General features: G+C 36.9%; 2 protein-coding genes across 6 annotated transcripts in view; both read left to right on the plus strand.

Moving 5' to 3' along the window:
* Positions 1–5,261, plus strand: part of PNPT1 (polyribonucleotide nucleotidyltransferase 1) — a 42,159-nt gene extending 36,898 nt beyond the window's left edge. For 4 of the 5 annotated variants that reach the window (XM_082358118.1, XM_082358119.1, XM_082358120.1 and 1 more), the window contains 3 exons: positions 760–838; positions 2,721–2,768; positions 3,982–5,261. In XM_082358118.1, the coding sequence (XP_082214244.1) occupies positions 760–838; positions 2,721–2,768; positions 3,982–4,116 (262 nt within the window). In that variant the 3' untranslated portion in view covers positions 4,117–5,261. Of the gene's footprint in view, positions 1–759; positions 839–2,720; positions 2,769–3,981 lie in introns of those variants that run through there. The other variant, XM_082358122.1, reaches the window with a different exon arrangement.
* Positions 5,262–15,618: 10,357 nt separating this feature from the next.
* PPP4R3B (protein phosphatase 4 regulatory subunit 3B) overlaps positions 15,619–23,940 on the plus strand; it is a 61,087-nt gene continuing 52,765 nt past the window's right edge. The window contains exons 1-2 of the mRNA XM_082356527.1: positions 15,619–15,911; positions 17,254–17,333. Of these exons, the coding sequence (XP_082212653.1) occupies positions 15,770–15,911; positions 17,254–17,333 (222 nt within the window). The 5' untranslated portion in view covers positions 15,619–15,769. The remainder of the gene's footprint in view (positions 15,912–17,253; positions 17,334–23,940) is intronic.

The following is a 23,940-nucleotide window of genomic DNA, read 5'->3' on the forward strand; positions in this document are numbered from 1 at the left end:
ATATCTCCTTTTTCTTTCTTCTTTTTTTTTTTTTGGTAGTTTCTTGTTGGTCTGTTTTAAAGATACTACTACTTAATGCCTAAGTAGTGCATTTTTTTTTTAAATGCCACTTTCAACCTCAAATCATTTTTTCACCAGCTAAAAAGATTGCATTTTCTGAGTCAGAAAATTCCCTTTAAGAAAAAAAAAATTATCCAATGTAGCATGAATGTTCAGAACTATTTGAAATTTGAAATGAATTATAAAAGGCAATGGGATAATTTGTTTAATATCACAGGTGAAAACTAAGAAATGGGATGGTTTTTTTTTTTAGTAGATTAAAGAAAAAAAGGAAGATATATTTTTTAATGAAATAAGTATCCCATTTTATGTAACCCCCTTCCTTAAATCACTCCTTAATAGGTTGATGATAATTCTACACTTATTTTAAAATATTTAATGTCATTTCAAAATTTTTTGGAAAATATTATGAAGAAAAATATAAAAGAATATATATTCCAGGAGCTTTTCCCAGCATATTTTTTCCTTTATCTTTTCTCTGTCCTTTGATCCATAAGTATTTAAATATAAAGTGTATTTTCAATTGGAAAAATAAGTATCCCTCTTAGATACTTTTTATAGTTACAAAAACATATACTGGAGAGGGGTTTTTAATGTGTTTTTTTACTTTGTTCTCCTATGAAAACATAATCACAGTTTAATTATCAGTAGATAATAGAGTAACTTATCGTTCTAACCAGGCTTTTTTCCTTTTCATAGAGACACTGGAGTAATGGTTAAACTATATCCAAATATGACTGCAGTACTACTTCATAACACACAACTTGATCAACGAAAGGTAAAAACAAGAAAGGCATAGTTGATTATTTTTAAAACTGCCTTAAAATAACCATAGGGAAATTACCTAGGTTGATGAGGATTGTACATTTTGTCCACTACTAGCCTAAATACAAAAACAAAACCAAAAAGACAGAAATACTGCTGTTTTTACACTGTTTACCAGATAATATTTCTCTTTCCATGATGGAATAGAAACATTCTTCAGTGTTTTAAGGTAGACTAGCCTCTAGGGTTAACACATAGCAGTTAGTAAAAATATCTAGTTACCGCCCTGTTTTCCCAATTTTCCTGACCAGTCATTCATGGAAAGATAATTCTTAGGATGTTCTTAGTCTTTGTTGTAGTCTATACATTTGGAAGACCATTATGAAACCATTCAAGAATACTATAGGGGCAGAGAAATAATAGGTCTGTTTTACCAAATATTATAAAGTAATACAGGATAAAACAGTATTACTGGCCCAGAAATAGACAAAAGAAAATAGAGACCAGAAATAAACCCAGTTATATACATAAGAATATAATACATACTAAAAGTTGCATTTTTAGTCAGTGAAGTTATTCAATAAATGATATTGGTACAGCTAGTTATCATAAAACAGGATATTTCCTCTTTTTATACTGAAATCCCATTTGGATCAAGGAGCTAAATATAAAAAAGAAAACTTTTCTTTTTAAGGCAGTGAGGGCAGAAAAAGAAAATCTGGGCATCGGGAGGGGTGAGGGTTGAGGAAGGACACTAGAAGAAAATATGCATATTTAATGATCTTGGGACTGGGGAAAATCTTTCTCAGCATGATATCAAAGCCAAAAATGTAAATAAAGTGATAAAATTTGACCCCATGATTTTTTTAAGTTATGGCAAAACTACAATAAGTTTGAAAGACAAGCAGCAACTTAGGGGAAAAAATGCTTATATGACAGAGGCTTCATATACAAAGGGCTTGTGTAGGTCAGTAAGAAAGATGAATATCAATAGGAAAATGAACAAAGAACATGGAAAAACTGTTGTTTTTTTTTTAAGCCAACCAAGATATTCAGTATCAACAGCAATTTTTTAAACTGCAAATAAAGTCAAGTTACCATTTTTCAACTTTTCAGATAGTTGAAAATTCCCAATGTGCATAAATAAGAGTGTAGAGAAAAAATGGACACTGTCATACACTGTTGATAGTTGATAGGAATGTAAAGTGGGGCAAACTTTTTGGAGAGTGTTTGGTAAATATACAAGTACCTTTGGACCTAGAAGTTCCACCACAAAGTTCCTCTCAGACTTTGTTCTGAGAGGATAGACTATATGAATATATAATAACTGCAACACTGCAGTTTATTTTCCCTCAACTTTTTATTTTGAAACTTTTTAAACCTACAGAAAAGTTGAAAAAATAATAGACTGAACACCCATATACCTTTCACCTAGATTCACTGATTATTAACATTTGCAACACTGGAATTTAAAACAAATTAAATGACCATCTTTAGGGGATTGGTTAAACAAATAATGTAATTTGAATATTCAATTATAATGCTTCATTTATTAATATGAAAAGATCTCAACATGTTATTGAATAAAAATCTGTGTATTATAAAACAACAAGCTCAGTAAGGTCCATTTTTATAAATGCAAGACACACACTAAATAGCTATTTTTGAAGGGATACTCATTGGAGTGTTACCATTAGTTATCTACAAGCAGAGGGGTTTTGGATGATTTTTACTATCATCTGAATACTTCTGTATTATTTTAAATCTTTATAATTAACAGATTTTATAATCAGAAAAACCAATAAAGCTGTTTTCCACTTGGAAAAAAATGTGTACTACCATGGATAGTAGGTAATTATGCATGACAACTAATAGATTAACACGTTCTCTTTCAGATTAAACATCCCACTGCTTTAGGATTAGAAGTTGGCCAAGAAATTCAGGTACTTGTATTCAACCTTTTAGCCTTAAAGTTGTAAATTATACTTGAAGTTTCAATTATTTGTTTCATCAAATAAGCTGAAAGAATCAAATCAACATGTGTGATTTATATTATTTATATGCTGTGCTTCTTTTTTAACTTTAGGGTTGCTTAAAACAGACTCATTAGGGATTTAGATGCAATTCTTTCCCTCAAGGAGCTTACATGTTAGTTAGGACAGTAGTCCCCTTTAGAGCTTTTAAAAATACATGAGCCGGTCAGGGATGGCTATGCAGAGTCAGTGATTTGGAGACAGGATATAAGAAACTTGATAAGGTAACTCTTCAGCCTTACTCTTGATAAGGTAAGGTATTTGAGGAGTTGAGACTTTAATTGCTTCTATACTGCTTGAGGCTAAAAGTTTTTGAGTTTGATGAAAGCCATGATGTCAGTTCTAGAATTTTGATAACAAAATTGACCTTTTTAATAGTCCTGTATGAGTAGATGAAAGAAGTGGTTGACAGTCTGGTTTTTTTTTGGCTGCACCACATTCTGTTCCAGTTGTTCCTGATACCCATGACCTGAGTGACTAAGACTTCTGGTTTATTCCCAATCTGTAGTCCCACTGTTCAAGTAGCCTCTAGAGAAAGATAAGAACTAAAACATAATCTCTCTGTATAAGATAGTTTTTAAGTCCCTTCTGATGTAAAAAGACAACCACATTTCCCCCTGACTTTCAATGTCTGTGTTCAAGCCAAATAACCTCCAGTGTGATAGATGGTCCTTTGAGTGTTACAGTGAGTGACCTAAGCATAATCCTATATAGTTGGTAGCATACTTAGGCTCAGGAAGCCCTTATCTAGGTTCAGATGAGAACCTCTTATTAAAAAAAAAAAAAAACAGAAAAAAAAAAAAAAAACACCTCTTATTCTTATAAGAATAAGGCACAGATAAGTCTAACAGAAGATTATAATTGGGCAACTAAATCCCCCCATCTTTTCTTTTTTTATAATCATTACTTAACCAAATTATATTTATTAGCATATACCTCCAGTTAGCACTGAGCTATGATTTCAGTAAACAAGTGAAAACATTAATCATTGCTTTATTTGGACCATGTAAATTTAAATTAACATTTCAGGGAAACCCCCGAACGAACTTTTTGGCCAACCCAATAATTTGGGTATCAGTCAATGTGCTGTAACTTTTAAAGTACATTTGTTTCTTTAACACAGGTGAAATACTTTGGACGTGATCCAGCTGATGGAAGAATGAGGCTTTCTCGTAAAGTGCTCCAGTCTCCAGCTACAACTGTTGTCAAAACTTTAAATGACAGAAGCAGTATTGTAATGGGAGAATCTATTTCATAGTCATCATTTAATTCTTCCTGGTGACTTTTTTTTTTTTAAGAATTCTAGAGTGATATTCTGTATAGCAAATTTCAGTAGTATCTTCTAATGTGTAGATTTATATATAATATAAATATATTCTAATTTGTATTAAATTGCTCACTTTACGTGTTCCATTTTTTAATTCCGAATTACCTATATTACTCTTACTTACATTATAAATCAATACATATTTATTATTAAAAGCAAATCATTTATACGTCTTAGAAAAGACTACCCTTTAAATCCTGTACTTTTGAAATATCTGAAAAATTTAGAAATAATAGGTCACATTTGCTGCTATGATGGATTTCTTCCTACATATTTTTCTTCTTCCTATACAGTAGTGACAGTTTACTCTTAGCCATCTTATGGCTTACTTCTGCATAATAGCTTTACTTACCCACAACTGTTTCACAAACTGAAACTTACCATATTCAAAACCAGTGCCTGTTTCTTTAGTACAGTTACCAGATATAGTAAGGAGCTGAGGGAGCTAATTTGATCTGCTTTTAATGATATACCACCTTTCAAATTGGTCACAAAACCATAAACATAGTGGAGTAAATATTATAAATGGGATCCTGTTGAGAATGAGGTAATACATTTTTCAAATTTAGAAAATACAGAAAAATAATTTACTCATCATATAGAACTAGGTCATTTTGTGTGTGTATGTTGCTAATGTATGGATGTTCTTGGTGGAAGGGATGGAGGAATCATGATTTTCAGTTAATAAATAAATGTTTGAAACAGCCATGTATAGAGGCTATTGATATAATTATTAGTAATAGCTGTAAGATGATGTTCATTCCCATTATTTAATATATCACATTATAATTCCACAAAAAAAGTAAATGGTTCGTGGAAGTCATAATTTAGAATCTTCTTCCTTTTATAAATCTGATAAAATATTTGTAAATTCTTGACTCAGGGCTAACTAGTTCAGAAAATACTAAAAATTTAGCTGACCAAAGATTTTTTAAATGTGGGTATTTAAGTCAGTAAACATTGATTATGTATATGTATAGTATGTAAAATAGCATGACAGGCAATGTTGATATACTTTCTGAACTATTGAAGATCAACTGAAAATGAAAGATTAAATTTAAATTATATGCTTTGTACATTTCATTGTTCTATTTTATAATAGTGACAAAACAATTTTATTCTCACTTTGTCTTCTGTTTAAGACATAACCCTTACTGGTACAATTTCAAAATTGTAATTTATGTTTTTCTTGAGTTTTAGATTTTATTTTTCAAAAAGACTCCCAGCTGCTAATAATATGGAAAAATAAAGCTAGTTCTTAAACTCTAGAGACCAGTAGTGCCACAAAGTGAAAATACAAGTCACTAACTACAAACCCCGAAAAGGGTCTCATTTCCACTTAAACCAAGAGCATACACTTTATATCTGGACTTTTCTTATTTTTCACATTCACATCTTGGTAGTTTTCCCTGCTTTCCAAAAAAGGCTTTCTATGACGGCTATCATATGCTAAGATCTCTAAATTATAATGACTCAAATCAAATTGAGTTCCCATTTGGGTAGTTAGTGCAATATAGGTACTTAAAGACTTTTTCCTTTATAACCTTTGTTATTGACGTCTCCCTGCCCATAAATTACAGTTTTTTAATACATTTTTTCTTCTCTTATAGAATATCTTGAATTTCTAGATCTAGATCTAGATCTAACATCAGTATCGTTCTCACTTCAGTTCAGCCAAGCATGGCATTCATTTATTCAACACTTACTATGTGCCAGGTACTATAATGTGTACAGCAGATGCATCAGTAAACAAAACAGATAAAGTTCCAATGCTCACATTCTAGTGGATGGAAACAATAAGTATACAACATCTCAGATAGTGGTAGGTTCTTTAAAGAAAAACAAATGGGTAAGGGGATAGAGTGATTTAAAAAGAAAAAAAAAAGGTACTATATTAGATAAAATGATCCAGAATAGCATCTCTGAGTAGGTGACATTTGAGCAGAGACCTGAATGAAGTGGAGGAAGATATGCAGCTATTTGGGAAAGAAAATTCCAGATAAAGAGGCTAACAACTTTATTGGTATTGTATGTCTAGAATATACAGCAGCCTTTCCCTTCTGTAAACCAGTTTCACAGTCTTGTACTCCTTAGTCTTGTGCCTGTTCTTCACCAGAATTAGAAAGCAAATTTTATTAAAGAATATAAAACGAGATAGCCAGTGCAAGGTGATATTTTTAAAGCATTTAATCTGGCAAGAATATGCCTGGTTATTTGTAGGAAGACAGAAGATACAGAGGTCGTGTAAAAGTTTAAGAAGCTTTTACAAAATTCAGGCTCATCAGAGACTAGAGTGGTAGGCAGCATAAATGGAAAAGAGAATGTGTCTTGGTATCAAGGGACAGAAACCAATCTAAGTTAAGCTAAAGCAAAGGGGAATTTTATCACAGGGCCATGAATTTATTTCACAGAAGGCAAGTCACACTCCCTATGGCGGACTTGAACCAGGACTGTCAAGTTATCAGGAACTAAGACAGTTCTCCCTACCTATGGAGTCTCATGGCCTCTCATTTGTGCTGCTTTCCATATAACAGCTTTTTTCTTCTATGCAAACGTATTTTCATATCACGGGACAAAAGATGGCTATCCCACAGGAAGTTACTTGTCTCTGAGTTCAACTTCTGGAGGAGAAAACAATAGGCTCAGCTTGAGAAAGGTGTCAAACCTGATTAGGATTGCCAGATAAAATAACAATGCTAAGTGAAACTGGAATTTCAGGTAAACAAATGTTCAGTGTACTATAGCCCATGCAATATTTGGGATATACTTATATTTTTAAAAAAATATTCCTTGTTTATTTGAAATTCAGATTTAACTAGATAACCTGTATGTCTGTTTGCTAAATCTGGTAACCCTAAACTTGGTGCAAGCAGCTAGTCAGAGAATTCTCAAGGGCTCACTCCTTGGGAAGGGAGAATGTTCAGAAAAAAATGGACTGAGCCAATACCAACATACTGCAAAACAAATGTAAAAAGAAAATGGATAGACTTAGATTAACTCAGAAGGGGACGTAGTTGGGGGGAAGAAAAAGAAGCAGTTAGGACTCAGGATTTCATCCTGAGCACTGTGAAGACAGTACGATCTGTGACATGAATAGTAAACCTGGGGGGGGCAAAATAGTTTTGAAGAGAAAGATGTCTGACTTATTAAATACGAGTATGAAGTCACCAACCAACATATTGGTTGGATATTCACCTGAATATCCTAGAAAGCAGTTGGGGCGTAAGTGACTTTTGCAGAGATAATTAAAACAACTCCAGTTTTACCATCTCAAGCATATCTCAAATCACTGCAACAAGTTTCAAAATAAGTCTGAAATTTACAAAATTAATTTAAAGGTAATTAAAACTACCTATTATGAGTACAGTACTAAACGATGGAATAGTTTGTTTCTTTCTGAGACATATATACTCTAATATAGAGTCAATTTATGAAAGCCAGACTGATGAGCAGTCTAGTAAAGGTTTTAAAAAAGTCATAAAAAGATAGGAAAAGAATAGGTTAATTCTAACTAGAAGAAAAAGTGAAAGTTTCTAAGAAGTGGAATTTGAATAGGACTTCATTATGGAGAGGTGATATTTGAGCTGGGCTTTAAAGGATGATTATAAAGGGAAAGGCTGCCTATGGAGTGGAACAGTTTTATCAGTGGATAAAGAAGACAGTAAATAGAGGTCAGATTGTAGAGGGGTTTCGAATATTAGACTTAGGACTCTGAACTTTATCCTGCATGTGTTGGGAAACACTGAAGAATACCCAGTGTCTCATGAAAACCAAAACTGCGTAGTTGGCTATAGTTTTGATATTGACTATAAAATTTAATGCAATTGTCAAGGACTCATAAATTAGAAGAGATGATTTTTTTAAAAAAGTATAAAAATATGTAGGCCATTATCATTTATGAAAACAGATAAATTATCTTAATAAAATATTGGCAATAGCTATTAGGACCAAGTAGTTCTATAGGAATGCAAGAATGGGTAAGCATATAATCTCTATAATGAATTATAGAGAAAAACCATATAATAACCAGATGCGAAAGAGTCAATTTATAGAATTCGATGTACACTTCCTAGAGAATTTAGAATATTAGGAAACGTCCTTAACTTGGCAAGTGGTATCTATCAGAAATTAAGAACATGTATACAACACTGAAGATGTTGCCATTAAAGTCAGGAACAAAACAAGAATCACCACTATTACTCTCATCAGTGTTCTAAGGTCCTAATCAGTGTGATGAGATTAAAAAGAGGTGGAGAACAGAAACATTTGCAGATGATCATCTAAAAAACACTTTAAATTGTTATAAAACAATTAGTTAGAACTAATAAGCGAGCAGTGCCCACGTATGTTTGCCAAAATAGCGGTCAAACGTTGCCATGGTATGAGCTCATTTCCACTTCTCTCACTTTTTCCGGGCTTCAAGGAGCTACACCAGCAATGAGTTTGCCCCATCCCCTGTGGTCCTGACCAGGGTTAAATCTTCAGTCCCAAAGTCAATGAAGTCTTGATTATTCAGTCTTAACCTCCAGCCCCCTTGATCAAGCACCCTAAAAATCCAATCCCAAGTGTACTCCTCCAGCTCCTGCTAGTACATGCTAGCATATTATTTCAGTTCCTTCGGTGCGTAATCTCCTTCCTTATCAGGCAAAGCAATCCCCAGGCATATTGCAACCAGATTTAACCCTAGTTACCATAGCCTCTCAGCTAGGAGAAGAAATGGGAGCAACTATGGAGGAGGTCTTTCTGCAAGGGGGAAGTGTTATCTCTTACTAGGAGTTATAAGCCACTTCTGCAGTCCCTGAGGATCCAGAGATATCTACAGAGCCAAAATACTCACAGGCACCCATCCCATGTTTCAAAGCTTCAGGCTTTCCCAACCAGGGCCCTAGCTGCATAGCAAACCTCCCTAGACTGAGCATTCAAATATCTTTAGAGCTCTGTAACTGTCAAATCCCATATCTGTTTTTCCACTGCAGGGAATAAGGGCCTCTTTATGAAGACCAAAGAGCCCCCCTGGCTCCCAAATGTAGTTTTTAACTGTGCATTAAGTGCCCTCAATTCATTAGCCCTCTGCAAGGGAGTAGTACAACTTAATTGGCCACCTCTGCTCTCCTCATAAGCGTTGTTTCTCCCATATCTTTCAAATCCTGAACTGTTGAATAGGAAACAGCATTCACCCCTTCTAGGATGTTTTCCTAGGTCACTACCTGTGAAATCAGCAGTCAAATGGCCACCTCGTGCCAGGGACTGAGTAAACCATTCCCCAAACCCCATCTTACTGTCTGATTTCTGACATCACTCCCTGTATCACCTATGTCAGTTCTGGTCCTCAGAGAAGCAGATGCCTAGAAGGGATCAGACATGCAAGATATTAATTGGGGGAAATGTCTGTGATGGATAAAATAGGTGGGCTCAGGAATTGACAGGAAGAGCCTGCAGACCATAGTGCAAGTCTGACCTCTGCAAAAGGAGGAAGGGAAGGAAATACTGGGTGGAGCTTCTGACTAGTGTATTTCCAAGAAAGTCTCATCCTGGCTGTTAAGTTCCCCAAGCCAGAGTTGCCATTAGAGGAGTTCTGCTTTGGACAAGAGAGGACAAGTTTTATATCCCTGCTGTGCTGAGTCACTGGCTGGGAGCAGCTGGAGGTATTTGTGGCACAAACATAATGGTGGAGCCCAAAAGGCAGCTTGCTGTCAGATAACTATGTTCCCCAGAGTAGGTTCTCTTTAAGGAGATCAGAGTGGTGCACTTTAAGGCCACCACACCAACCAAAAATCAAAACAAACTATAAAACTATAGCAATTAACTGTCATACTCGAGTTGGCCAAATAAAACAATGGAAAAAGAATAGTGAATTCAGACTCAAATCTAGATATATGTGTGTATATGTGTCTGTGTGCCTGTGAATTTAATAAAGAATATGATTTAAATAGCATTTCAAATTATTTCATCTATAAATGATGTTAACAGTTGGCTCTCCATTGGGAGGAAAAATTTTACATTGACATCCTACTTCATATATACAAAAAATTTCAAGTGGATTAGAGAACTAAACATTAAAAATCCATAAAAACATGACAGAATACCTTGGTTAAACATGGAAAATTAACAACACAGTTAAATAATTTTTTTAAAAAGTAGAGTGCAAAGGGCAAACAATAGAGACAATAGCAGACAAGATATTTTAATAAATGTTGGTTGCATGACAAGCAAATAGAAGAGCAGTGGTAAATTTAGCAGAACAGAGGAAGTCACAATCTATATGACCCCAGAGGTGATCAGATAAGAAAAGAGAACAAATTATCTCCACAAAAAAAAAAAAAAAAAATCAAAGGATCAGGGGTGAGAATTTGAGGGCAAGGTAAAAGTCTATACAGAGAGGGGCTATATGCCTGACTCCACTTCCCAAACCCACATAACCAAATGACTACCATCCCTACACACACACACATACACACACACACTCATACCCATACACGCCCTTGTAACACTGCCACCTACCACCTCAGAAGAATGGGATGCTAGGTACCAGAGATGCAATGGTGAGAAAAACATACTCCCTGGGCTCATGAAAATTTTTCATCTACATGTGGAGACAGTTATTAATAAAAACTCATACAAATAAATATAAAGCTACAAGTATGACATGCTACAATGGAGGGGTGCATGGTGCTATAAGTGTGTAATAGGAAGATAAAATGAATACTCTAGTTGTCTTCCTAGCATCTATTTTACCCATGTCACATAGTGTAACATACATGGGATTTGGGTAGGACTAACCCCACCGGCAACTACAAGCATGGGCCCTGATTTGCCTCAGCCAGTCCAGTACATGACATTCCCTAGACCACAAAACTCTAGGTTCAGGAGTGGGCATGTGACCTAAGTTAGTATAATCACAGTGCAACTGGGGATATGTGAAGAAACTCTCTTTTGATGTGGGTGAAGAACTATGTAGCCTTGGGAGATCTTGGCTACCATCTTAAGATACAAAAGGAATCAGTCTTAGGATGGATTTGGCAGAGCAGAAAGTAGAATTGAGAGGCAGAAGAAAATCAAGTTCTCACTGATACTCTTGAGTCACTCAAATAAATCAACCCTGAGGTTCATCTTATCTTCAGACTTTCTATTCACAAGAGCCAATAAATTGTCTTATCATTTAAATCTATGTGAATTGGGTTTTTTGGTTCCAAGGGGATTTGACCTAGTCAAGGAAGTCAGGGAAGGCTCTTCTACGTAAGTGATAATTGTGGTGACATCTGAAGGATAAAGCAGGAGTCATCATGAGATGACTGGAAAGAAGGAAGTTCAGACAAATAAGTGTCAGTTTTAACTTAGATCAAGTAAAATGGGTTGAAAAATGTCCATTGGCATTATCAACAAAGATGTCTTTAGTGAGTTTATCAAGAGCTTTTTGGTGAGGGCTGGGTGATAGAAACCAGAATAGATAGGTTCAATTAAGGAGTGAGTGGTGAGGTGAGGAAATGTAGGGAGTATAAACAACTTTAATCCTTGAACAGTTTGGCTGAAAAGGGGAAAAGAAATAGGAATGTAGCTGAAGAGGATGTAGGTTATCAGTTTTGATGACTTATTTAAATGGGGAAGGCCTTAAAGATTAATCACCTCAAGGAAAAAAATGAATGAATATAGCAAAAAAACTTTCATAAAAGTTTTTCACAAAATCATCGAACAGAATTAGGAAGGGTAAAAACAGAAAGCCTTACATCTCAAGGACATGAGTCAATAAGACTGAGAACCCAGTTTACTCTGTAGAGATTACTATATTTTTTAATCCTCAAGAATTAAAAAGTGTAATGTGCCCTCAAGCGACATTTGGCAATGATCGGAGATAATTTTGATTATTACAACAGGAGGATGGGGTGCAATACTACTGGCATCTGGTGGGTAGAAGCCATGAATGCTGCTAATCATCCTGTAATGCACAGGACAGCCTCTCAAAACAAAGAATTATCCAGCCCAAAATGTCAGTGGTGCCAAAATTGTAAAACCCTGATCTAGGAATTTAACCTACGCATATATTGGCACACATAAAAAAACTTCTGTACAATCATTTATTGTTTGAAATTACGAACTATTGGAAATGACATATATAGAGAAAAAAATGGTTTAAATAAACTAGGGTACATTAGTACAACAGTATGTACGGTATTCCATTATCTGTGTTTAAAAAAAAAGGTGGTAGGTATAAATGTTACATATACAGATATAGAAATCTATCTCAACCCTTGGAGTGTAACTTGCCTGAAGAAAACCTTTGCTGGGGAATACACATTGTTGCAGTGCATTACTGCCCTCAGTGTGTCTTGGAGAATCCTGCTCTGGCCCTCTGTCTATGTTTCTCTCCATGGGATGAGAAGTCCATGAAACCAAGGGATGTGTCCACTTGGAACCCACTCTTCCCTTTCTAGACCATGCTCTGGGCACCCTGGAATTCCCTGCCCCAAAGGCCAAGCCTGCTCCCAGGGTCTGCACAGTCCTCTTCCCAAATTCTGTCCTCCTGAGGAGTGGCCAAAGGGTGACTACATTCAGGGAGAGTAGACATAGACAGAGCTTGGACAAAAGGCTGGGGTACCCTCTGTATGCACATGAGGGCTGTCTAAGTGCAGGCAGAGCTGAGGTGTGAGAAGAGAAGGCAGGCTAAGGACTTCAGAAGCCAAAGGGAGACTCTGGAACTCTGAGGAGTTCAAGAATTCTAGATTTGAATCTGGAATCTGGTTTCCAGGCAATATGAAAATATATTTCTCAGGGTATACCAAAGGTAGGAAAAGAAAATATATTTTATTTAATAGCTTGATTTAAAATTTTTAAATCGTTAGACATACGGTATATGCTCTTCCATTTGTGTGCTTGTCCTGGACCTTACAAATTTGTTAGAGATCGGCCTGTTGCAGAAGAAAGAGAGAATCCCTGTGACCTAGGGCAAGAAAAAAACAAGAACCTGTGCCTGAGGATCCAGCAAGGGGCAGAGGTGAGTGCTAAGGGTTTAACTCTGTTCCCTTATTTCAGATATTGGGGAGTATAGCAAAAGGGGTACTAAGGGGAAGGTGGAAGGGATGCTTTGAAACACTGTTCAGATCATTCCACTCCTTAGTTCAAAACTCTCCAATGGATTTGCAACTCATTCAAACAAAACCCAAGGCCCTTCAAGACAGCCTCTCCCTCACTCCCAACCTTATTTCCCACCATATCCCCACTTTCTCACTCCACTCCAATCATACTGGTTTCCTTGCTATCCCTCTCACTCACTCAGCATGCTACAGCCTCAAGGCCTTTGTACTTGCAGTTACTGCTTTCTGGCTCTCCCTTCCCCTAGGGAAATGCATGGCAGACTGCCTCCCCTCAATAGACACCATTACCCTTCCCATACTCACTCTCTAACCTTCTGCTACTCTATTTTGTTTTTTTTGTTTTTTTTTGGTCATAACATTTATCAGTACCTGGCATAGATTTGTTTACTGTCTTCCTGCACTAGAATGTAAGCTCCATGAAAGAAGGACTTTTTCTACTTATTCACTGTATAGAACAATGTCTAGCACATAGTATATGCTCAACAAATATTTGCTGAATGATTGAACAAATACAGGAAATGACTCCAGTTATTTCCATTTTTTCCAGAGTTAGATCTTATTTGTAGAACAGTAAACTTTTAACATGTATGGTGTCAAAGTGACTTCTGTACAGTTCTCATTCCTTTAACTTAATACATAGCTTATACATTTTTTTAGGCCAGTAACATATTTTGACTTTGTTCACCTGGTCCCCACAGCCTTGAACACCTTTCAAGCCAAACTCCCACTCAGGGATCCTCTAACATCAGGCCCAAAAGTTATCTGAGTGTGCCTCAAAAGTTATCTGTGTGAAGCCTTCTCTGACCCGAGACAGAAATGTTATTTTCTCTGGGCTCAAAATGCATTTCGTCCACATCAATCACAGCAATTAACGGGCTCTATTGCCACGTATATTATAACTATTTAATCCAAGTATATTTAGATTTTAAAAAATCCTATGTATCCAGATGTTGAAACGAGAATTTAATTTTTATCAGGCGCCTGCTCTGTGTAAGACGTCTCACGTTTTATTGTACCGCGGAAGGGTGTACCCACAAGATCTGGTCAAAACATAAGCACGTTCTGACAACACCATTGACAAGGAATGACTACAACTCCCAAGATGCGCTGCAGGGTAAAACGTGTGCATCTCGCCTGACTTTCACCTTTCAGACTAATGGGTTGTAAAAAGCTGGCGGCACAAGCTGAGACTGTCTTTAAAAACGAACAAAAGGATTCTACCCAAAACGAACAGGGGGCCAGTGCATGGTTTGTATCCACCACGCAATGTTTGACACTTAATGTGATGTTTGACAACGTGAACGCCAAGAGAATTCCTCCCTCGCTTATTCAGTGCATAAGACCTCCCGAGAGAGAACGCGAGAAATGTCAGCAAGAGAAACTCAAAAATATCGAAACAGTGCTCTTCGATGTGTTAGGAAAGTAGCTCCCCGCCACTTCCCTAAACTTATCTGAAGACTTATTTTCCGACGTTACAAACACGGGAAGGACACTGTTTTCATGAAGCGGAAAGTATGCTTTTCAATGGCCAGCCACCAAAAGCCTAACGATACACTTGTGTACAATGTTACAGTCTCCTGGAGATGCACAGGACACTTCCTGAGGAGATGCTTAACTGTAACAGACTCCATAGCGAGTTTCAGGGGGTTTCGGGTCGCATTAAAGGGCTAAGCTCTTCACAGAAAGAGGTTTAAACTGTTTTTCTCTCACAGGCTGAAAGGGTAAGCTTCCATTAAGGAGTGCGAGCACATTTGCTTCCCTTTTGCTCAGGGTGAGTCCCGTCCAAGGATGCGTACCTCCCAGGCTTGCTTTGTGTTTTCCACAGAGCTGAATCCCACGGCTCGTCACACGCCGGGTGAAGCCAGCAATCCGCACGAAGCCGAATCCATGACTCCGCGCCCGCCGCCTGTCCAGAGAGGACTCTCGCGGCACCAGCTAAGACAAGGAGCTCGCAAGGACCGCCCACCCAACCGAGATCCCATGGCAGTAGGCGGGGCCGAGATAGGAGGAAGTCGCACTTAGACCCACCCACCTCAGTCCAGTACCCCGCCTCGCGAGAACACCGTGCGTGCAGAAACGGAGGCGCCTCATGTTGGACTCGTCGGCCGCCGTAGCCCCTGCTAGGACAGCCCGTGTGAGCTTGCTGGAGGAGGAAGAGAAAGGCAGAGAGAATCGGGTTACAAGATGGCGGATCTGTAGTAGTTACTGCGGCGGCGGCGGCGAGAGAGCGAGCGAGCTCTGGGGGGCAAAGGGTGGGGAGGGTGGGTGTGTGCGGGGGTGAAGTGAGAGGTAACCGGGACTCCGGGCGGAAAGGTCTCAGTGGTTCTTGTTGCCCCTTCCCGCGGCTGAACCTTGGGAGCCATGGTGAACTCGGGCCTCTCCGGAGCCGCCGCCGCCGCCGCTGCTGCCACCGCCGCTACCGTCTCTCTAGAGTGAGGGGCGCGGACGAGGTGAGCAAGGAGGCGGCGGCTGGAGCTGTGGGGACAGCAGCCACCATGTCGGATACGCGGCGGCGAGTGAAGGTCTATACCCTGAACGAAGACCGGCAATGGGACGACCGAGGCACCGGGCACGTCTCCTCCACCTATGTGGAGGAGCTCAAGGGAATGTCGCTGCTGGTTCGGGCAGAGTCCGACGGTAAGGTTATTGGAACCGTAGGATAGGGGACCATGCCTCCGGTTTGGGCACAGCCTTGGGGTTTAGGCCCTGGGCCGAGTACTGTTACTGCCACCGCTTGGGACAGCGCATTGGTTTTCTGTCTGCACTTCAGTACGGTGAAGACAAACTACTTTGTCGGGATTTATCCTCAGTCGGACGCCGATTCTCTGTTCCCCCGCCTCCTCTCCTTATTAAACCTTTGACCCCTTCCTCTCCAGTCTCGCCTCTTAAAGAGGTGGGGGGAAGAGTGTGAGAGAGAAGAGAGGAAGTCGTGAGAAACAAGGTAGTGATCTCGTTCTAGGGAACTGACCCTTCCCGTCCCCCTTTATTTTCTTATCCCATTATATGCCTGGTACAAAAGGTTTAGTGAAACTTAACTTTCTTTTTTTTTTTTTTTTTTTTTAATTGATTTTCTTAACTAGCCCCGGTTGCCACAGTCGACAGGTGCTGGGGTAAACCAAAATGCACCTATTTCCTGGGGTTATTGCAGACTGTTGCCACGATACACGCACGCACAAGCACATACACCTTCAGTGTGGGATCCCTCCAGGCTATCTTTGTAGAAGGTGCTGTGAACAAGTGGATACTTTACAACCAAAACAAGTTAGGACACCAGAGCAGACTGTAAACTTGTATTCGTTGATTTATTGTACGAGTCTTACGTGAAATATTTTAAAATTATAAAATGTACAGCCTTAAGTAAAACACCTTCCTCACTGTATCTGATCGCTGGATTTGAGCAACTGATATGTGCAGATTAAAGAAAAATAGCAGTCTTCGGTTTATTTTTGACATATCTTGTACTCTTGCACTTTTTCTTTTAAGTAGTCATGGACATTTATTTTTACATGAGGTGTCCTGCTTTTTGTTCTTAAGGAGAAAAGGATAAATGCAATTCTGTATTTGTGTACTAAGTACTTAAATCCCTGTTGTTGTCCTTTGTAATTTGTTTTATTTGTTAAATTGGAAATGCAATAAAATAACCTTGTTAAAAAAAAATTTGGCTTCAGGTGGTCATTTAGACCTTAAATTTTTCTTTTCAATAAAACTATAATAAGTCATCTAGTCTCCGCATATTCTTGGTCTGAATGTTGTTCTTAGATGAATTTTTTCCTTTAAAGGGTATATGGGGTTAGGATGATATGTTCTACATTAACTATGAAGCCCAGATCTTGAGAGAAGAATGTAAATTGGAATACATTTGATTACTTCAGATGTCCTGCTGGGGGAAGAAAAAAGTTGTTTTTTTAATGTGTATTCTGATGTTTTATTCTGTGTTTTATAAATTGAAACTTATAAATATTATTTTTTTAACTTGCAGGATCACTACTCTTGGAATCAAAGATAAATCCAAACACTGCATATCAGAAACAGCAGGCAAGTAGTTGTTTATCTTTAATTTGAAAGACTTCATCTGTGATCAGGGAAGTATTAATCTGACAAAGCTGGGAAAGCTTTTCTGACAAAAAAAAAAAAACATGGATGATAAACAATTACAGGCTATATGTATTTCCCTTGCAGGTTAAAAGTTTCATACTGAAAAGTGAAAGCTTTTGTTCTGGAAGTAATTTATTATCTTTGAATTGAGCCACTGTTAGTTTATATTGGAAAACAATGTATTCATTAGTCTTATTTAACTGCAGTTAGCCAGGTATCTTCTATACCTTGTACACTAAGCCTTTTATTCTCAGTCACATTTAAAGGAAATGGCATAAAAGAAAATTCAAAGGGGTACTCTTTAAAGCAAGGAAAGCCTGTTAGTGGTGTGAAAGTGGATCCTTTGACTCATGCAGAGATAAAGCTTTTGAAGTAGAAGCACTTAATCCTGTTCTTTAATTGTTGTATATTTTTAATATAATAACCAATGGATATTTCATGAAAGTGTACACTGCCTATTATGCAATGTTTTCTGTTGATACTTATTGTCTTATTTGGGAAAAGAAAGCCTGTGTTGTGTTTTAGTGTGCTAATTATCTAGTCTGGAAATGGCTGCAGTGATTCAACTTTTCCTTTATCCTGTGAATGTTTTCATTTTTATTATGAAAGATTTCAAAATTGAGAAGTACAGCGAATAATATAATGAGTGTCTGTGTAACACCACCAAATTTAACAATGTTAACATTATACCATATTTGTTTCAAATCTTTTTATAGTGTTGAACATTGTGGCTAGAATTAAAGCTCCCTTTGTACCCATCTCATTCTATGCATTCTCCACCCTCCCTATAGGTAACCACTATTCTGAAGTTGATGTGTATTATTTCTGTACATGCTTTTATACCTTTTCTGCATATGTATGTATCCATAAATAATATGTAGTCTTTTGTGTGTTTTTAAACTTTACACAATTGATTTCCTATTCTTACATGTACTCTGCAACTTTCATTTTTCACTCAACGTTACTTTGAAGATTTGTTCATGTTAATGTAGATTTAGTTGGGCATTTTTTAAAACACTGTATGATGTATGATATACACCTATTGTTAGACATTTGGATTATTTCTAGGGTTTTTTTGTGTGTGTTCTGTGTGTAAAGTGAACATGGTAGAGATTTTTGGAGGAAAAGATAAATTATTTTCCAGTTTTTTGTGTGTGGAGTGTGTAAAGTGAATATGGCAGAAGTTTTTGAAGGAAAAGATAAATTAATTATACTTGCATCATCAGTGCTTACTTTCTTCAAGGTCAATGAAAATTTAGATGCTCAGAAACAAATACTTCACACTTGGAGGAATGAAATTACATCTATTGCACAGTGCATTATTAGTAAAAGTCTTACTTTTAAACAATTGTTTTGTGTATACAGTGCATTCTTAGTACTTTGAAATATTTTTTAAATTTTCCATATTCAGTTAATAGTTTTTTCCTTTGCTAAGAAAATATTATGTGTCTTTTTTGATGGAGAATCAAACATTTGTTCTGTATTGAACACCAGAAGTTGTTTCCTATACCTTAGATGTTTTAAGGTAAATTTAAGTAAATTTAATTTCTAAGTCAGCCAGGCAGATGGTTACTCTCTGTCTTTGTACTGACTTTTACCAGATAGCCACTTTTGGTTTGTTTTTTTGTTTGCTTGCTTTGGGGGGAAAGGAATACCAATATTTTGTAACCATTTTTTTCTACCTGCATGAATATAAAATTCTCAGGAACTGTCTTCTTAAGTGTGACTCCCTACAAATTAGTTATGTTATGGATTCTTCTCAAATTGTATACAAGATCCTTTAGCTATTGTTTTAACTAGAAAGATCACATTATAGCGGAGGTTTGTGTATAAAATAATCCCCCATCGTTAGTCCAGAATTACACAGTGGTTCTGTGAATATTTTTAGGAACTTTGGGACATAACTTTGTGTGTCATGTTACTCTGCTAGAAAATGTAAGTATTGCAGGAGAAAAATATTTTAAAAAATTTTTATGCCATTGAGGAAATGTTTTTTGTAATTAATTAATTTTAAATAATATACTAGTAGGGCTTTTTAAAAATATCTTTTTCCTTAATTGAGGTACTTTTACTAAATAACATTAAAGCTTAAGAGAACTCTTTGGCAGTGAGAATACTCTGGAAAAGCTTTGCGTATAAGAATGAAAAACCTGTGTAAATGGAGTCAGTTGTTTTATTTTCTTTATTGTTTAAATAGACTGCACTTTTCTAATAGAAGTCAAAGAGCTATATAGGAGTTATGTTAGACTTATTTTCTTTGTAATAGATATGTTTGTTTCACCAAAATCTTGTTCGGTTTGCCTTTTTACCAGGTTACACAAATTGGGATTTCCAAACACGCTGATATTTTTCTATGTTCATTAGAATTACCGTTTTTTTAATGTCATCATTTAAGTATTCAATAAATTAGTCGAGAAAATTACTTATTTCTAAAATTTATATGAAATATATTGATCATTAGTGGGTTTTTAATTTTAAAAAAAAGCCTTGAGTGAGTTAATGAGACATTCATAGTTTATAGGAAATTTTGCTACATTAAAATACATTGAGTATAATGAGAACCTACTCTATAGCACAGAGAACTCTACTCGGTCCTCTGTGGCGACCTAAATGGGAAGGAAATCCAAAAAAGAGGAGATGTATGTATACATATAGCTGATTCACTTTGCTGTGCAGTAGAAACTAACACAACATTGTAGAGCAACTGCGCCAATAAAAATTAATTTTAAAAAATTCATTGAATAAATACAGAGAGGAATATTTAACATTCTTCTTTTAACATTACAGTTCTAAAATGAGCTAAGTACTGAATTGTGGGTTCAAAATAAGTTAGAATGAGTTGAGTTTTATGTCAAATGACTCAATATCAATAGGAAATCATTGATTCACATCACTTTCTTTGCTTACTGTGGGCAATATCGAAGTATTGATAGTTAATGGGAAGAAGATATACTTAACCTAAAGGAGCCAATAAACTTGTGAAGTATTTAAATAAACACTGTTAGAAAGAAAAGAGAATGATTATACAGTGTAACACAGAATAAAGTGCCTGATACATGTGTCAAAATTCTAAGTTATTTATCAGTAGAATCAATCCCACTTGACTAAATCAAAAGCAGACTCATAGGGTGTATACCTTTTATATTAAGCACAATTTTGTGTTAATTGGGTTTGGGAGAGATGTATAAGGAAGTCCTCATCCTGGGTTTTATTGGGAGATAATACATAGCAAGTGAAACAGTTACAGAATAGTAATAAGATAGCTGATAAACTGCTTTAACCCAGTCCTCATCAAGAGTCCATGAAAGCATTTCACAGATAAGGCAACTTAAGGCACAGAAAGGTTAAGTTTCTTAATTGAGATTATATAGCAGGTATGCACCAACACAAAATACTATGAAAAGTAACTTTATTCCACAGACTTGGGCAGTAGAAAATTCGAGAAAGGAGAGAGTGATTTGAACCAGTCATTGAGAAAAACTTCACTCTCCTTGGTGGTGTCTGCTGAAGGAACTGTGATAGGGAAAGAAATAGTACACCTGACACAAAAGGCATTATTAAGCCTATTTGGTTTCTGTTATTAAGCCTAAGAGGTTTCTTATTTGAGAGCTTGGTTTGCTAAACAGAAGGGAGCTATTATAGGTTCTTGAGTAGGAGCCTAACATGAAAGTGATACTGTGTTTAGGAAGCCGGTATGGCAATGTCATGAAAAATGAATTGGAGGTAGGGAGCGAAACAGAAGAACTTTAGGTAGCAAGACCTTTGCAATAATTCAGATCAAGAAAATGAAAGTCTGTTCCAGTGTAGAAAATGGAATTGGAAAGAAGGAAAAGAACTCCAGTACATTTTCAAGAAAGTGCTGGAAGATTTGGTGAATGATTAAATATGAAAAACAAGGAATCAAAGGTCACTAGTAGTGTTCTTGAGCCTTGGGGCCACAAAGATGATGGTTCTCCCCAGAAACTGGGAAGTTGAGAAGAAAGCAGGGTTACATTTATCCTCGGGTTAGAGACTTGTTTATTTAAAAAACAAAAGGTTCTTTATTTTGAATAGGTAATACATTCACATTGTTAAAAATCAGAAGATGTTTATGAAGTCTGTCCCACCCTGGACTCTGTCCATACAGTTTCCCTTGCTAGAGGCCACCAGTGTTACCAGTTTCTTGTATATCTTGCTAGAGGTTTTATGCATATGTAAACAAATATGCATGCAATTTTATATATATGTGTGTGTATATATATGTAATTCTCCCTTTTATTGGCATAAGTGGTAGCAAACAATATATTGTTCTGTGCCTTTTTTTCATTTAGGCTTTGGAGTAAAATAAATAGAAAGGTCTTAAAATTGAACACCTGGGACTAGAGATAGAGTGAGAGTTTGATGCAGGAGATTCTGATTTGAGAATCATTAAACACTATTTTTAGCTGCAAGAGAGGATCTCCTTTGAGAGAGTAGATACAAATTGAGAAAAGAACAGAGCTTAAGACTGAGTCTTGTGAATTGTCCACATTTATTCATTCATCAAATAATACTTGGTTGAGTTCTGCTTATGGTTTGGTCACTAACGGTAGTTTGGTTTTTCAAAGTGCAGTTGAAAGCTTTTGAAGAGTTTTCGGCAAAGAAGTGACATGATCCAAAATAGTAATATCAATCTGTAGAATTGAGGAGAGGCAATAACTAGGAGACTGGTTGAGAGAGTGTAGCACAGTCCAAGCTAGAGATAATGTTGAATCGAGTTAGGGTGATGGCAGTAGATACAAAGAGGGGAGAGGTGGATAGATTTGAGATATATATGGAAGATAGAATTGACAGGGCATGCTGCAGGATTAGGTGTTTGGTAATCAGGAAGAAGGAAGATCCAGTAAAGAAGAAGAAAGAATAAGCAGTTGGAAAGAATAGAGCATCTGGAAAATGTGTTGTCTTCAAACCAAGGGAGAATATAATTGTGGTAAGGAAAGAAGGGCCAATCAGGCAGCAAATGCTGTTTCATATCCTGCCAAGAGAAAGACTGAGAATATTCTAGGTTTTTTTTTTTTGTTTTTTTTTTGTTTTTTTTTTTGTTTTAAGGGAGGCTGAAAGACATAGTCTGTAGTTGACCGATCTTATGCCCAGTTAAAAATTTTATTTATTTATTTATTTATGGCTGTGTTGGGTCTTCGTTTCTGTGCGAGGGCTTTCTCTAGTTGCAGCAAGTGGGGGCCACTCTTCATCGCGGTGCGCGGGCCTCTCACTGTCGCGGCCTCTCTTGTTGCGGAGCACAGGCTCCAGACGCGCAGGCTCAGTAGTTGTGGCTCACGGGCCTAGTCGCTCCGTGGCATGTGGGATCTTCCCAGACCAGGGCTCGAACCCCTGTCCCCCGCATTGGCAGGCAGACTCTCAACCACTGCGCCAGCAGGGAAGCCCTATTCTAGGTTTTGGTTAGAAAAATGTCCACTGAGATGAAGATGAAATGCAAATGATCTTATCTTATTGTACCTCTTAATTGGCAAAATAATCCAATAAACTTGAGGATGTTGGGGTTTAGCCTGAGAGCCACTGTGAGGAATGGACTGATGAGTATGTGAGAGGGAAAGAGGTTCATACAATTGTGAATGCTGCATTCAAATGACAGCATGAATTTGTAATGAGTAGAGTCCACTCTGACCTTGAACTATAGATCAGGTGCACAAGTAGAGGACGTGAATGATTAGGTTGGAAAGATGGAGCAGAGTGATTGGTAGAGATGTGTTCTGGGTGGTGGCCTGGAATGGAGGAATCTTTGGGAATCAGATGGAGAGGGGGCTTTCTTCGTTAGGATCCTTTTTGTTTCTTACAGTGCCACAGGGGAGACGCTTGGGAAGCAAGTTGTTAAGACCTTTGCCATCTTTTAGAATTTGTTCACATTTCTTACAGGGCATAGTAACAGGAACATGGGTTTAGAGTTGGATGGATACTCTTAAGTTTTTTAATTCTTTTATTTCTAGCTATATGATTTTGAGCAAATTTTCTCTGAACCTCATTTTTTAAATGGAGATGCTGCCTAACTCACATAATAGTTGTGAATTAATGTATGAAAAGGGCTTTAGCATAGTACCTGACACATAAGTGCAATAAGATAACTGTATTCATAGTAATCTTACAATAATCCTTATGTAGACAGCATTTTCCTCTTTTCCAATAAGGTAAGAAAATCAAAGAAGTTAAATACTTTGCTGAAAGTCACCAAAATAGTGGACAGTGAAACTGTGGTGGTGCTCCCAGGTCCTCATTCTAGTTCAGGGTTATGCCCATTGTACCCAAATACATCACGGATTTTGAGAAGATAAGATACTACCACTGTTTGTAAGTAGTGTCATCATGTGTGTCTTGGATTATATGTTATACCACACTATTATTTAAAAATTTATCTCAGAAGGAGTTTAAGTCAGCTACTGTTAGGAACTACTAGAGAGTTACATGCTGCGTTGTCTGGTTAATCTCACTCATTTTCAGACTCTAAATTGATTTTGAACTTGTAAATTGAATCTAGTATTTCCATCTTCCTTTTTTTTAAAAAAAATATTATTCCTTTGAAAAACTTGATCTCTTTATT

Source organism: Balaenoptera borealis (assembly GCF_965194805.1).
Source record: "Balaenoptera borealis genome assembly, chromosome: 15".
NCBI lineage: Eukaryota > Metazoa > Chordata > Mammalia > Artiodactyla > Balaenopteridae > Balaenoptera > Balaenoptera borealis.